This window comes from Salvelinus alpinus, chromosome 11 (assembly GCF_045679555.1).
Source record: "Salvelinus alpinus chromosome 11, SLU_Salpinus.1, whole genome shotgun sequence".
Lineage (NCBI taxonomy): Eukaryota > Metazoa > Chordata > Actinopteri > Salmoniformes > Salmonidae > Salvelinus > Salvelinus alpinus.
In genome coordinates, this window is record NC_092096.1 from 46684300 (window position 1) to 46701548 (window position 17249).

The 17249-nt window shown below is 38.8% G+C and overlaps 1 protein-coding gene across 5 annotated transcripts in view; it reads left to right on the plus strand.

Annotated features, from left to right (window-relative positions):
* LOC139534255 (sodium/potassium/calcium exchanger 2-like) overlaps positions 1-17249 on the plus strand; it is a 179247-nt gene that overhangs the window by 146802 nt on the left and 15196 nt on the right. For 4 of the 5 annotated variants that reach the window (XM_071333258.1, XM_071333259.1, XM_071333257.1 and 1 more), the window contains 2 exons: positions 5769-5867; positions 13331-13416. In XM_071333258.1, coding sequence (XP_071189359.1) covers positions 5769-5867; positions 13331-13416 — 185 coding nt within the window. The remainder of the gene's footprint in view (positions 1-5768; positions 5868-13330; positions 13417-17249) is intronic. The other variant, XM_071333260.1, reaches the window with a different exon arrangement.

Below are 17249 nucleotides of genomic sequence, written 5' to 3' on the forward strand. Positions count from 1 at the left end.
GAAAATAGTTGCAAAATGATTAGGAAATATAGTCAAGATGTTGACAAGGTTATAAATAATGATTTTTAATTGAAATAATCATTGTGTCCTTCAAACTTTGCTTTCGTCAAATAATCCTCAATTTGCAGCAGTTACAGCCTTGCAGACCTTTGGCATTCTAGTTGTCAATTTGTTGAGGTAATCTGAAGAGATTTCACCCCATGCTCCCCGAAGCACCTCCCACAAGTTGGATTGGCTTGATGGGCACTTCTTACGTACCATACGGTCAAGCTGCTCCCACAACAGCTCAATAGGGTTGAGAACCGGTGACTGTGCTGGCCACTCCATTATAGACAGAATACCAGCTAACTGCTTCTTCCCTAAATAGTTCTTGGATAGTTTGGAGCTGTGCTTTGGGTCATTGTCCTGTTGTAGTGGGAAATTGGCTCCAATTAAGCACCGTCCACAGGGTATGGCATAGCGTCTCAAAATGGAGTGATAGCCTTCCTTCTTCAATATACCTTTTACCCTGTACAAATCTCCCACTTTACCACCACCAAAGCACCCCCAGACCATCACATTTCCTTCACCATGCTTGACAGATGGTGTCAAGCACTCCTCCAGCATCTTTACATTTTTTCTGTCTTACGAATGTTCTAATTTGTGATCCGAACACCTCAAACTTAGATTCGTCTGTCCATAACCCTTTTTTCCAATCTTGTCTGTATTCTTTTGCCCATCTTAATCTTTTATTTTTATTGGCCAGTCGGAGATATGGCTTTTTCTTTGCAACTCTGCCTAGAAGGCCAGCATCCTAGAGTTGCATCTTCACTTTTGACGTTGAGACTGGGGGTACTATTTAATGAAGCTGCCAGTTGAGAACTTGTGAGGTGTCTGTTTCTCAAACTAGACACTCTAATGTACTTGTCCTCTTGCTCAGTTGTGCACCTGGGCCTCCCACTCCTCTTTCTATTCTGCTTAGAGCCAGTTTGCGCTGTTCTGTGAAGGGAGTAGTACAAAGCATTGTAAGAGATTTTCAGTTTCTTGGCAATTTCTAGCATTGAATAGCCTTCATTTCTCAGAACAAGAATAGACTGACGAGTTTCAGAAGAAAGGTCTTTGTTTCTAGCCATTTTGAGCCTGTAATCGAACCCATAAATGCTGATGCTCCAGATACTCAACTAGTCTAAGGAAGGCCAGTTGTATTGCTCCTTTAACCAGAACACAGTTTTCAGCTGTGCTAATATAATTGCAAAAGGGTTTTCTAATGATCAATTAGCCTTTTAAAATTATAAACTTGGATTAACTAACACAACGTGCCATTGGAACACAGGGGTGATGGTTGCTGATAATGGGCCCTCTATGTAGATTTTCCATTTAAAAAATCTGCCGTTTCCAGCTACAGTAGTCATTTACAACATTAACAATGTCTACACTGTATTTCTGATAAATTTTATGTTATTTTAATGGACAAAAAAATAGCTTTTCTTTCAAAAACAAGGACATTTCTATGTGAACCCAAACTTTTGAACGGTAGTGTATATTTTATATTTGAGATTCTTCAAATAGCCACCCTTTGCCTTGATGCCAGCTTTGCACACTCTTGGCATTTTGTCAACCAGCTTCACCAGCTTCATGCTTTTCCAACAGTCTTGAAGGAGTTCCCAAATATGCTGAGCACTTGTTGGCTGCTTTTCCTTCACTCTGCTGTCCGACTCATACTAAACCATCTCAATTGGGTTGAGGTTGAGTGATTGTGGAGGCCAGGTCATCTGATGCAGCACTCCATCACTCTCCTTCCTGGCAAAATAGCCCTTACACAGCCTGAAGGTGTGTTGGGACATTGTCCTGTTGAAAAACAAATTTATTAGTCCCTCTAAGCCCAAACAAGATGGGATGTCGTGTCGCCTGCAGAATGCTGTGGTAGCCATGCTGGTTAAGTGTTACTTGAATTCTAAATAAATCACAGACAGCAAAGCACCCCCACACCATAACATCTCCTCCTCCATGCTTTACGGTGGGAAATACACATGCGGAGATCATCCGTTCACCCACACCACGTCTCACAAAGACATGGCAGTTGGAACCAAACATTTCCAATTTGGACTCATCAGACCAAAGGACAAATGTCCACCCGTCTAATGTCGATTGCTCATGTTTCTTGACCCAAGCAAGTCTCTTCTTCTTATTGGTGTCCTTTAGTGGTGGTTTCTTTGCAACAATTAGACCATGAAGGCCTGATTCACACAGTCTCCTCTGAAAAGTTGATGTTGAGATGTGTCTGTTACTTGAACTCTGTGAAGCATTTATTTGGGCTGCTATTTCTGAGGCTAGTAACTCAAATTAACGTATCCTCTGCAGCAGAGGTAACTCTGGGTCTTCCATTCCTGTGGCGGTCCTCATGAGAGCCAGTTTCATCATGGTGCTTGATGGTTTTTGCGACTACACTTGAAGAAATGTTAACGTCTTAAAGTAATGATGGACTGTCATTTATCTTTGCTTATTTGAGCTGTTCTTGCCATAATATGGACTTATGTATACCCCCATACCTTGTCACAACACAACTGATTGGCTCAAAAGCATTAACTTTTACTTGGTCACAATCCCGGATCCGGGAGCACCCTCATCAGTAAAAAAGCTGACTAGCATAGCCTAGCATAGCGCCACAAGTAAATACTAGCATCTAAATATCATGAAATCACAAGTCCAAGACACCAGATGAAAGATACACATCTTGTGAATCCAGCCATCATTTCTGATTTTTAAAATGTTTTACAGGGAAGACACAATATGTATTTCTATTAGCTAACCACAATAGCAAAAGACACAACTTTTTTTTCTCCACCATTTTTTTACTGCATAGGTAGCTATCACAAATTCGACCAAATAAAGATATAAATAGTCACTAACCAAGAAACAACTTCATCAGATGACAGTCTGATAACATATTTATTGTATAGCATATGTTTTGTTCGAAAAATTTGCATATTTCAGGTATAAATCATAGTTTTACATTGCAGCCACCATCACAACTCTCACCAAAGCAACTAGAATAACTACAGAGAGCAACGTGAATTACCTAAATACTCATCATAAAACATTTATGAAAAATACACAGTGTACAGCAAATGAAAGACAGAGATCTTGTGAATCCAGCCATTATTTCAGATTTTTTAAGTGTTTTACAGCGAAAACACAATATAGCATTATATTAGCTTACTACAATAGCCAACCACACAGCAGCATTGATTCATGCACGTTAGCGATAGCGAATAAACCAGCAAAAGATATTACATTTTTCACTAACCTTCTCAAAACTTCATCAGATGACAGTCCTATAACATCATATTACACAATACATATATGGTTTGTTCGAAAATGTGCATATTTAGCGGCACAAATCGTGGTTATACAATGAGAATAGTAGCCAAGCTGCAAACAAAATGTCGGGAGAAATCTTGGGAGAGGCACCTAATCTAATCAATAACTAATCATAAACTTGACTAAGAAATACAGGTTGGACAGCAAATGAAAGATACATTAGTTCTTAATGCAACCGCTGTGTTAGATTTTTAAAATTAACGTTACTACGACATACAGCGTGCGTTAAAGCGAGACCGCACCGAAATTAATGGCGGAATAATAGTTTAACATTTTTCAACAGAACAACGAATTAACATCATAAATAGTTCTTACTATTTGATGAGCTTCCATCAGAATCTTGTGCAAGTTGTCCTTTGTCCAGAAGAATCGTTGCTCGGTTGTAGATTGTCATCTTCAACTTTGGAATTAGCAGCAAACATTAGCCATGTGGCGAAGACGTGTCCAACTCACTATAACGCAGCACAAATGAAATACCGAAAATCGCAATATACTGATATAAACTGATATAACTCGATTTAAAATAACTACATTATGATGTTTTTAACACCTATATCGAATAAAATCAGAGCCGGATATATCTAACGCCTATAACGAGAGCTTTTCAGAATGCAATCCTGAGGTCTGTCTTGCGTCATGACGAACGTTGAAAAGACTGCACACCCGGTTCCAAGAGCTTTTATACGGCCTCAGAACTACCTAGACACCCCATTCCAATTCTCACTGCTTACTGACATCTAGGGGAAGGCGTATGCAGTGCATGTAGACCCATAGATTACATGCACATTAATAAACTGACCCTGGAACAGAGCCCCCGATTTCAGATTTCTCACTTCCTGACAGGAAGTTTGCTGCAAAATGAGTTCTGTTTTACTCACAGATATAATTCAAACGGTTTTAGAAACTAGAGAGTGTTTTCTATCCAATAGTAATAATAATATGCATATTGTACGAGCAAGAATTGAGTACGAGGCAGTTTCATTTGGGAACGTTTTTTTACAAAGTCGAAATGGCGCTCCCTATTGAGAAAAGGTTTTAAGAAGGAAAGAAATTCCACAAATTAACTTTTAACAAGGCACACCTGTTAATTGAAATGCATTCCAGGTGACTACCTCATTAAGCTGATTGAGAGAATGCCAAGAGTGTGCAAAGTTGTCATCAAGGCAAAGGGTGATTTCAAGAATCTCAAATATTAAATATATTTTGATTTGTTTAACATTTTCTTGGTTACTACATGATTCCATATTTGTTATTTCATAGTTTTGATGTCTTCACTACTATTCTACTATGTAGAAGATAGTAAAGAAATCCAGAAAAACCCTTGAATAAGTAGGTGTTCTAAAACTTTTGACCGGTAGTGTAAGCTAGCCACCAATTTAAAACAGATGATGTTTGTTACCATCTTTATTAAATTGTCCAATATGATCTGATCTACATCCTTCTTATTTAAAGTAGTCAAGTAAGGTAATTTTGACCTCTATGTTGAATGTCATTATTTTTGCATTCTGTTTATGCCATTACTGTCTTTTGTATAACAATACTTTGTTACATTGTATGTGAATACGGTGACAAGAAGAGGTTCCTAATGATCATAGATGGACCACATGGACCACGTTTATTAAGAATTTGCCTGGTGTAAAGTTGGCAGTCGGCAACCCCGAAGGAATATCTGGCGGCAGCTACTCAAATAAGTTCTAAGGGGAGATGTATGAGAAAAGATACTAGAATGAGGAGCGGAAGAAGGGCGATAGCTCCACCCCCCTCGCTCTTCAAGTTTCTCTGAAGTCTATGGGTAAAATTTTTAAAGAAGCTCACACATGCTAAATCGTCACTTGTACAACTAATCAGTGACGAAAAACCATCGCACTGGAACAACTGTTGCTCGTTTATTGTCGCATCCCACAGTCTTTTGAGAGACATTACGATACCATATGTTACATAGTCTGTCCACGAAAGATTAGTAACAAAATGTTTTTCTGAAATGGATATTATCAAGTGCAATATCTTAATCAGTCTCTTAAATTGTATGTAACTGTTTTGTTCTATCTTTTAGACTAAATGCTATGCCCCCAGAAAATAAAAGTGTACAAATTTAGGTTCAACTAGCATAAAGGCTTAGTAGACCTGGCCATAGATTGGGTGTGACCGATTATGCTTCATAAAGTGTTCTCTCCCACTGGCATGCATCTAGGACATTGCTGGCTCATTAGTACATTATATGACATTGACTTCAAACTGTAATTTGAATAGTGATATGAAAACTTGCTTCTGTTCTTTTCCTTTGAACATAGATAGGTCTGGAACCATGAGAAAGGCAGAGGATCCCTGAGTCCAGGCAATGGACCTGTGAAGGTGACACAGGGCTTACGTCCCCTACTGTAGTTAACTCTCTGATGGTTATGTTGCAGGAAAATTCAGAGAAAAGGCATCCATCCTTCATAAGATTGCCAAAAAGAAATGCCAAGTAGAGGACAGTGAGAAGGCTAATGGAGTAGCCAGCCGGTCAGGTGAGTGGTCTCTACTCTGGGGGTCTAGTGTAGTCCCATGTGTTAACACAAGTGAATGATATCAGAAACACAAACAAGTTGAAGAGTGATCTCTTTTTCTTTTCTATTTTTTTCTCTCTCACACACATACACAAACTCTCACAAATATTTGTATGTTTGGAAGTTGGCTAAACAGACAGCAGTTGGCTAAACATTTGTATGTTTGGCAGTTGGCTAAATATTTAAATAAATCCCTTCAATGCTCTATATTGTTTTGAAACCATGTAATTGTTAGATATTTGTTATTATATAACAGGTTCTAAAAAATCTGCAATCTGATGAAATGCAGGTCGAAGCTATTCAATAATCTCCAATAACCACACAGACAGAGATCATCACTATTTGGCCATGTTACAAAGTACAGAAGTACAGAAGTCATTATGCCTGTCCTTACTAGCATGCCCATCTAGTGATTATCACTCTGTCGAAGGAGTGCCAGTTGTAACTTGATACATCCAATCTCAATACGCCAACTCCGGGCTCTGACGAAAACAAAAAACATGGTGAACATTTTGCCATGCTCTGTGTCTGTAACCAGTAGTAACCACCAACTTCAGTTTAATTTATCCTAAATTAACAGACTAATCTAACATTCCTACACTCTACTCACATAACCCCTGATGCTGGATTGCTACCTCCTTGAGGTTTTGCCTGCTCTCCTGCATTTTCTAAAACAGCTCACTAGCTTTTGTGAAACGCAAATACCATTGTCATTGTTTTGTTCGCATATGCACAAATATACATTTTTGTACACAGTCATGGGCTACTTGATACAGATATGTTGTCTTCATTTGACCAGTTTCTCACAGCAAGAAAATAATCCTGCAGCAACAGGAAATGTGAAATATTATGTGAATTATAATTAATGGACATTTTTGTAGGGGTTGATACAGTTGTTCTTCCTTTACAAGTTAAGTCATACTGCAGCACAGCTTGCAGGCTGCCGCAGAATTCTATGGCACGTTATTTAATTGTCAGCCATTGTTACCATTAATGCTAGTTAGTGCAAGTTTGACCACCAGATGGCATCTTTGAGAAGCATTTGGACAGCCTTCAATACTGGCTATACTAGAGAATTTAAAAGCTTTTTTGTAAGAACATAGTATATGGGATTGATTTGAAGAAATGTTGCTTAATTAATTTGCTTAATATTATGGTGTTTCTATTCCAAGAAAAACAAAAAACAAAACCCTCAGGGTTTCTGTGAGGATGGAACGGAAAATATGGCACTGTTCAATGTGACGGTCGGGAGTAGGCTACAGTACTTAGAGCATAACATTTCCACACTCTAATTGTAGTCTAACCCATACCCAAATGGAGATTCAGTGAAAATAGACATCTCATTGATTTATCAAGACCAGTCCCCATGCTTGTCTCAGAGCAGCGTGAAACGGTGCTGAAATAGTTGACCATACGCGGGTAGTCTATTGCTTCAAATCCTATTGCTTCTAACTTCAATATGCTTTTTAAATAAAAAAGACCTACACCACTTTAAACAGCACGTTACTCAACACTAGTGAGACTCATGTCGCCTACGGTAGGCCTACAGTATATCACTAAATATTTTTTCAATGACGTGACCCAGCTAGCAATGAGGAATTGGCCCAGAAGTGGCCCTCTTCTGGGGGGCCGGAACTGATTGAATCGGCCCGGCATCAGGTGTCAGTCTCGGTATCAAATTGATTGACTGCCCAGAATCGGCCCAAGTACATCGGGCCGTTTCCGTCTACCGGAATTCAGCCGACTTTGCCGGCATCTGGCCGATGCAAATTTTTATTTAAATAAATATAAAATTACCCAATTTAGTAATTTTAAATATTACTATGATACATTTTATACAAACAAATTATACCCATCCACAAAAAAAACATTTTGTGTTACATGCTGACCAGACCGGACACGTCGTGTGCGCGAGCTTCGCAAAATAAATGTAGAAATCCATGTTATTCAATTATTGCACCCACACTGCTCGCGCGCGCCAACGAGCGTCTGCGACGCCAAGGGCTAAAATAGAGCTCATTCCTATTTCTGACGCAGATCGCGCTGCAAGTCCTGACTCTCCCATCTCCTCATTGGTTTATAGAAGCAAGTACCCACGTGCCATCTTCTCATTGGTTATACCCACGTGGGTGATTGAAAGACGAACTGTTTTGCCCGTAGCCGTGGTAATACTATGAAAGTTTAGATGCGATCACCATATAAGTTAAGCGATGAAAAAGTCTGGAATGAGGAGCGATGATTAGAAACGATTCGGTTGGCCGTTTTATGTGTGGATTAATTGTCGAAGTAGAGGTCCTTGTGCATTTCAGGTAAAATAACAACTCAATGTTTATATCCCAGGACAAATTAGCTAGCAACAGCAAGCTAGCTAAATAGGACAAATTAACGTTAGCTAGCAAGTGCAAGCTAACTAGCTAAATTGCCATACATGTTTAATGCTTTTCGACCTGTCCACAAATTAATGTCATTGGTTCAGAGTTTGTTTTGATATTTTAACCTGCGTGTCGTGATCGCGTTTGGTGTGGGGGGGCAAAATACATTTATGCACGATAGCGCACGATGGCGCACGCACGCAGCTGGTTTGGGTTCCGTGTTAGAGGAAACACCATACATGTTACGTCCGTTGTTGGAATGAGACCAAGGTGCAGCGTGGTAGGCGAACATCTTACTTTTATTTAAAATGAACACCAAAAACCAACAAAATACAAAACGAACGTAAAGTTCTGCAGGCTATACAGCAACTAACAAAATCAAGATCCCACAACCTAAGGTGGGAAAAAAGGCTGCCTAAGTATGATCCCCAATCAGAGACAACGATACACAGCTGCCTCTGATTGGGAACCATACCAAGCCAAACAAAGAAATAGGAAAACTAGATTGCCCACCCAAATCACACCCTGACCTAACCAAATAGAGAAATAGAAAGGCTCTCTAAGGCCAGGGCATGACAATACACCTGGTGACCGTGTCAGCGTGCATACGCCTGGCCCGCCACAGGAGTCGCTACAGCACGATGGGACAAGGACATCCCGGCCGGCCAAACCCTTCCCTAACTCGGACGATGCTGGGCCAATTGTGTGTCGCCTCATTGGTCTCCCGGTCGTGGCCGGCATGGGTCTCGAACTAGCATCTGTAGCAACGCAGTTTGCACTGCGATGCAGTGTCTTAGACTGCTGCGATCTCAGGAGGCTCCATCCACAAAGTTTTTAATGCTTATCAACTACCTTGCACAAAATATCAAAATACTAAAATACTACACAGGACTCTTAAAGAATTTCATTTAAATACTAATTGTATTTTCTGATCACAGAAACAATGAGAAAATATGGAAAAATAAATAATGAAATGTTAATTATATAAAGCAGCCCGTGTAATCATCTGCCAGAGAGTAGCCCCAATCGTCCCAAGCCCCAAGTAATACATTTGGGCTAGATAACTATCACCGGAATCGGCCCGAGCCCCAAGTAATACATTTGGGCCAGATAATTTACACCGTAATCGGCCTGAGCTCAATCCCCGCATCCCAGCCATAAGTAATATTGCCGAAGACGAGTCTGACTCTCAGCCGAGTGCCCCGACTCTCAGCCGGAATCGGCCCAGATTCACTGTGCTAGCTGGGGAATCTCCTCCAATAATTACATTTAGAGGATTGGACAATTCTAAATTCATATCTAAGAGGCATTTTTCGTTAGATATTCTCACAGATCAGACCTAAGGGGCTTTAATATAATTCTAAACTAATTCATAATAATTGCACGTCACCCTATGGGACTCCCAATCACAGTCAGATGTGATACTGCCTGGATTTGAACCAGGGACTGTAGTGATGCCTCTTGCACTGAGTTGCAGAGCCTTAGACCACTGTGCCACTCAGGAACCATGATCAATATGACCAATATATAGTGCTGTTAATAGCCCATCCTAGAAATGTTGTTTGCAGAATTGACAGCCTGCTATGCTTGTGGAAAACAGGGTTAATAATAATAATAATACTTTTTCTCCCTTCCACTTGTTAAAGGTTCCAATTGATAAAAGGTTTTTTTACAGAACAAATAAAACAACAAATATTGTGGTTAAACTCAAATGTACTAATTATATTTGAGTTTAACCACAATATTTGTTTTATTATTTGTTCTGTCTATTCTGGTGGATTAAACTGAAATTGCAACCAACTTTCTATGGCCTGTTTAAAAACTAACGATATTTTCGAGATTATTTCATTTTCAAATAACCTAAAGTGAGCGAGAAAAAGGCCATTCTTGAACATGGGGTGAGACATTGTTACAAATATATAAATTAAACCAGTTTGTTTTTTAGAATTATTTATTTCTGTTTTTAGAGGGAGAGAAACCAAATAAATACTGTCACCTCATAGGTCTCCCGGTCACAACCAGCACGGGTATTGAACCAGCATCTTTAGCAACACAGTTTGCACTGCAATGCAGTGTCTTAGACCGCTGCACCACTCAGACGCTGTACAAGGTAACTGGTCGGGAATAGCCTACAGTACTAAAGTAAGAGCAAAATAATCCTAACATTTCCACACCCTAATTGTAGTCTAAGTATCTCTTAGAATAAAAAACAGTTTTAGTAAGTAATACTGACGAGTAGAAACAAAAAAATAAGTGTATTTTTCCAGGTGTGCGCGTACAGGACAGAGGAATCGTAATTCTTAGAGTATTGTTGTAAATTCAATCACCTCCTTCATCCTCATCATTCAGTTAAATGAAAGTCGTGCACAATTATCAGTTTCTATTTGGTTTATGTTGCCCATTCATTGTCAGTTAGAGACAGTAGCACCTTGGGACTCAAAAGCATAATCAGTGCTCTAACTCCCCCTTGCGCTGGTCTGGAGCAATGAAGTAGTGACACGGGGTACGGTACTAAACCACAAATTACATCTAAGTCCCGCAGCATAATCGCAAAACTTTTAGTTGAGCAACCACTGTACATTTGTGTTAGGATAAATCAAGTCTTACATTTTAAAGTGTAATTAACTAACTTTAGAAGCCTTTTTAAACCTTGAATACACTAGAATTTGCATTTCCTGCTGCACATGAACATTCTCTACAACAGCAGAGTGATCAAATTAAGATAGCACATCTGTATAGAAAAGTTAGAATCTTAGGCGAGTATTGGGGAGCTCTATCTTGGTAGGTGATCTGTCTATGGTCCAAATCACTGACGCAGGTCCACAAGGATATTTATAACCTGGCATTATGCCTAAAAAGAAACCTGGATTCAAAGAAAGGTCCTGCCTATTTATCAAATTACTAAAAGCGGAATTTTATGTTTTTTGGCTGGGGTCAAAATATTTTTTTAAAGTCCATATTGATGCAGAAAATCTAAAATATTTGTGTAGTTATTAGGAACAAGTTGACTGATATTAGGGACAAGTCGACTGACAAAGTCCTGAAAAATTGGGAGGATTGAATAAACCACCTTTGAGATATGATCAAAAATATGCTATCTTTTGGGTTAATGAGGCCTCGGTTCTAAAGCCAAGCAAGCATTGCATTTAGAAGTGCCAAATTAATTGTGACTGTTGTCTTAGAGCAATGTTTTGTTCAATTGAGCCACTGCCAAGTGCAATTCATGTGTGTTTTCACTTCAAAGAGCTCTGACGCAATGGTCCAAAAGATACTCAGAGGGGCCATAGAAAGAGCTTTCATGTGTATAATGTTCCCATACAAACAAAATCAAAGAGGGACATGGATATTTATTACTGAGACAAAATTAGGCTAACAGTGCTACATTAACATATTAACATCTTAACAGAACCCAAATTCATGACAAGTATCAATTTAAGATTAGAAGTCCATGTTGCTGGTTAAACGAGTTTCTACTTTAAAAAATATTGTACTGTAGTCCCAAAAAATGTCAAATGTAATTAATATACAAATGTGTAGTGTAATGCCTTATTTACTCAGAATGTAATATGCCACTAGTATATGAAATTGACATATCAAATGTATCATTCATTTGAATATGTTCTATGGTTTAGTTAATAGTGTATAGGATCCCTTCCAAAGGGCCAGGGAAGTCATTTGTTAGACAATAGGAGTATCAGATCACTTTACCTCCCTGGCAATATCCTGCTATGTCACAACCACACTTGGATTAAACAAATTTCCATGTCAATTATGTTATAGTCATCCGATTTTATAGCTTTCGGCATTTTGTATTTTAATGAATAGTGTAAGTACATCTGGCCTTAAATGAATAGGGCCCTAAATGAAGTTCGACATAAGGTAGCCCTCTTACAAGATAGGGGGAGCTGCACTACAGGAACACACACTCACAGACACCCTAGGTCCAGCATCTCATCGCTTAGCATTTTTGGTGCTGCTAGCAATGCTTATGGGGACATATTGTGCTCTGAAAAGCCCAAAACAATATATGCAGCCACTGTTTGAAGCTGTAAGGCATGACTGTGAAAGATGTTGGATGTCCTAATGCAGTGTTCCTCAATCCTTGTCTTGAAAAGATCATGTACACCTGCAGAAGCTCTACAGAGCTGAGTATTGTTTAGTTTTTTTTACCTTTCTTTCATGGCAACACTTTGTGAGGGGGGAGAAAAGTTTTGTTGTTTGTGGTAAAAAATAAGTTTGCGTAAAGTAGTGTGTACAATGTTTATTTTCTGAGGGCAATCATCATCTGATACCGTAGATAGTTTGATTGATGGATGTGCAATTATAGCTAGTCATTTCTTAATGACTAAATCTCTTGATTAATCATAGCAGCATTTTACAGTGTTGTTTTACGAATATTACTCTGTATTTGATTAACTTGTTACACTGAATTGGCTTTTTTCCTACCTGTATTCATGGGTTGCATCTCCGTCACTTGGTCATGCCATTGTTATGAAAGTTCTACAGACGCCTCAGCAATAGCTTTGCTCGAAGTCGAGTGACAGCCAGTCATTGTCAACATTGATTAGTGACCGTTTCGTCTAAATTACACTATAGTGGCCTTGAAATATGATGACGTGTCTAAAGTAGGCAAATAATTAGTAGGAAACAACTTTGCCATGACAAAAAAATATATATTTTAGACAGATGGCAAGGTTCTTTACAAATAGCTAGCAATGCAAACTATAGCTAGTAAAAATGTGGTGCTGTCTCCTCAATCTTAGCTAGCTAGCTAGAGTTATACTGCATGTTATACTGCATCACAATGATGACAAAAGGTTTTCTATTAAATATTTGTCTCTATTTGAAATGTCATCGTGTTTCCAAGACACTATAATGCACTTTAGACTAAATCTTCATCAGCGCCAATTCAGAATTAATTGAGTAGAACATTCAGAGGAGGGCGCAGTGCCTAAAGAGAATCTTCATTACAATATTGTGAGTCAATTTGCAACCCATCTATACCACAATTACATTAATTGCTCTCCGTGTTTTCTCTTTTATGATATGCAGATAAAAATCTTCCAAACAGCTCAAATGTCGAGGTGGAAGTCACACCACCAATGAATGGTACTGCAGGACAAGAAGGGGAAGCTCCGGTAAGAAACCCATTTTAGGGGCACACACACACACACAAACCAACATAGACCCGACCGCAAACAAGTGGGCACACAACTCAACAATTCCCATCCCTCCACTTGTGCACATATTTACTAAGGTACTAGTCAGATACAGTAGAACCTCAAAGATATGAACCTTAGAGTTATGGAATGCCGGACCTGAACAATAATTAAATGGGAAAAAAACAGAATTACCGTAGGTTACAGACAAACTTAAATGTTGCTTTCATGTGAAGCATAAAACGACTCTTCAGATAGGGTCTTCACTCACATGCTGCTTGCTCATATCACGGATTCCCCCGGTACTGCTGCTCATTCCGTGCACCAGTTCCGGAGGTCTATGTCACCGGCCTCTAGGCGTCATTGCACTGCCTCATTACACACACCTGATTCCAATTCCCCTGATTAGTAATTGTATATATGTGCCCTCTGTTCACCATTGTCTTGTCGGTTATTGTTCCCATGTCCATTGGTCTGTGAGTACCTGTGCATTGTTATTTCGGCTTTCAAGCTGCGTGTATTGTGCACTTGTAATTACGGGTCTCGGCCCGTGTATTGTTGTGCATTTGTTGTTACGGGTCTCGCCCCGTGTAGTGTATTGCAGGTATATATTAGAGGTTTAACCACGCTCTTTTGTTTGGGTTACCTCCTTGTGTTTTTGTATACATGTTTGTTTTGGGCTTCGTCCCCGTGCCTTTTCATGGCATGTTGTATATTTTGGGTGGAGTATTAAACCCCCCTATTACGAATTCCTGTGCCTGTCTACAACCATTAATAAAATGTAATGTTTAAGCACAGATTAAGCCCACTTTAAGCACTTTGGAAAAAAGCGTCTGCTAAATGGCATATATATATATACATATATATACTTAAGCAATAAGGCCCGAGGGGTGTGGTATATGGCCAATATACCGCGCTAAGGGCTGTTCTTAAGCACGACGCAACGCGAAGTGCCTGAACACAGTCCTTAGCCGTGGTACATTGGCCATATACAGTATCACAAACCCCAGATGTGCCTTATTGCTTTTATAAACTGGTTACCAATGTAATTAGAGCAATAACAATAAATGTTTTGTCCTACCCGTGGTATACAGTCTGATATACCATTGCTGTCAGCCAATCAGCATTCAGGGCTTGAACCACGCAGTTTATAATATATATTATATATCACCCCCAAAGACCAGAAGTGGAAACCAAAAAATGGCATCAGAATATATTGGTTCGCCTGATTATAGCACGGTTGTGTACGCCATGCTATTGATAACAATACCATCATCTGGATGTGGAGAGGGAGGAAGAGAATAGCCCTTTTGTTTTACTGCTGTTTCATCGCCAAGGTTACAGGTGTGGTCCCGTGTGGCTCAGTTGGTAGAGCATGGCGCTTGCAACGCCAGGGTTGTGGGTTCATTCCCCACGGGGGGACCAGGATGAATATGTATGAACTTTCCAATTTGTAAGTCGCTCTGGATAAGAGCGTCAGCTAAATGACTTAAATGTAAATGTTACAAGCAAGTCTCTGTCAGCGCCAACGGTCATGGCAGATTAAGCAGGCTGAGCTTTCATCAGGTCCATCTTCTATCGTGCTCCAACCCGCTTAATATGCTGCGTAGGTACTTCATCTTGACCTTTTTTACATTTCAAACCCAACAAATGAACATTTGGTCTCATTAGAACAGGATATCATACCCCTAGGTTTGAAAACAATCCTCTCTGATGTTTTTTTGCATACATCATTGTCCACAGAGCAAGGGAGTAAGGGACAGACTTGGCTGACAGCAATAGTTCTTGGTGCGTTCTACATTGATTGGCGTGTGAGGACCTGTTCTCCAGCAGTCCCAAATGGGGTTCTGGTCCTCCTCTTTAATTGGATACAAGGGAATCTGAGACTGCTTTCCACTCTCAAAAGGGTTTGTTTGTGCTCTTTCCTTATTTTAAATTAATATGGTACCTTATAACTGCCTTAATGTTGCTGGACCCCAGAAAGAGGCAGCAGCTAATTGGGATCCTTAATAAATACTTAATTCATAATTCACGATAGAGATGTTTTTATATACCAGCTACAGTCATAAATGTCACCTTTAACTGGTTGATTATACATATTTCTATAAATTTTACATTCACAGTTTATTTCCAATAACAATATTCCGAGAGTGCAGGAGTCTGGTCTAGTGGTAGCGCTGCCGACACCAGATCACATATCCCCCTTGGTGATGTACGTACGAATTTAGTCTCACCCCTTCCCACACTATAAAAGGTCATTAGTTCTGCTAATTAATTTTTGGGGTGGAAACCTGTTCCCCAGAACCATTCAAGTAACCCAACTCAAAGTATTGCAGTGTTCAATACTTAAAGTAATATGGTGACATCACCACCAATTTGGTTATCTTTTTAAGTTGTAAATACTTAGCTGTTTTGTGTTTTTATACACTAAATTGCATTATGTATTCTGAACTATATCAATTGAAGTTACTTAATATTTATTCTCGGGAACATAAAAATGTAGGGTCCCATTTACTTAAATTAATACCAATTAAGTACCTTACAGTTGATTGTTTTAAATTTAAATGGTAAATAATAAACTAAAATAGCTTCTTACCAAAGAGCAATTTCGCAAGCAAGAATATAGATATGATATGATATGATATGTCTGTGGGGAGGGGAAAACAGAAAACTAGCTGTTATTGGCAGAGAGGTTTGGGACTTTTGGTCTATAAACTCATTTACCAAAACAGGCAAAAATGTCAGGCTGTCTTTTCAAACAGCTCTTACACTAAAAGAGCATTATCAACATTTTCACAATTTCACGGTATTATATAAAACACAGGCAAATCACGTTTTTAACTGCACTGGGCCTTTAAATTATTATTTTTTCAAGCGTTAGTAGGAAGTAGTTCTGATTAGTAATTTTTAAAACCAGGGTAAATTGACGTTCAATAATGAGACAACTCAGACAAGCCATTCCTACCATCAACAAGGTCACTCCGCTCTAAATGACAAAGGCTATTGCAGCATTCTGCAATGCTTACAGCTTAACATCCAAATATTGCTAGAGGAATGATCATTGTGCTCAACAATGCTTGCCAAGGTGGGTTAAAATGACAAATCGTCAAATCCATAAAAGAATGTTAAACATTAAGACATGACCACTAATATCCGTTCATCGTGATCCTTTACACATCATAGTACAACAAACCGCTTAATACGATTTTAGAAATATACTTTTCTTTATTTAAACATTCATACATTGTGTAAAAGTATCATATAGTCCAAAAAATAATAATTACCCGCAATCCTTTCAAAAACGGAGCAACATGGCACTATTCATAACTTGCAAAATCATAATAATTCTATATCAGCACAACACAAATAAATCAAGTGTTTTTTACTCAAATAGCAATGTCTGACTACTACTTTATTATTTTAAGTAAAGACGTAAAATATAATAGAATCAAGTAAAAACAACTTATTTAATAAATGTTAGATTGACTGTAAAATATTAAATAATCATAACTTTTTTAATTTTAATTTTTTATTTCACCTTTATTTAACCAGGTAGGCTAGTTGAGAACAAGTTCTCATTTGCAACTGCGACCTGGCCAAGATAAAGCATAGCAGTGTGAACAGACAACACAGAGTTACACATGGAGTAAACAATAAACAAGTCAATAACATAGTAGGGGGAAAAAAAGGAAAAAAAGAGAATCTATATACAATGTGTGCAAAAGGCATGAGGAGGTAGGCAATAAATAGGCCATAGGAGCGAATAATTACAATTTAGCAGATTAACACTGGGGTGATAAATCATCAGATGA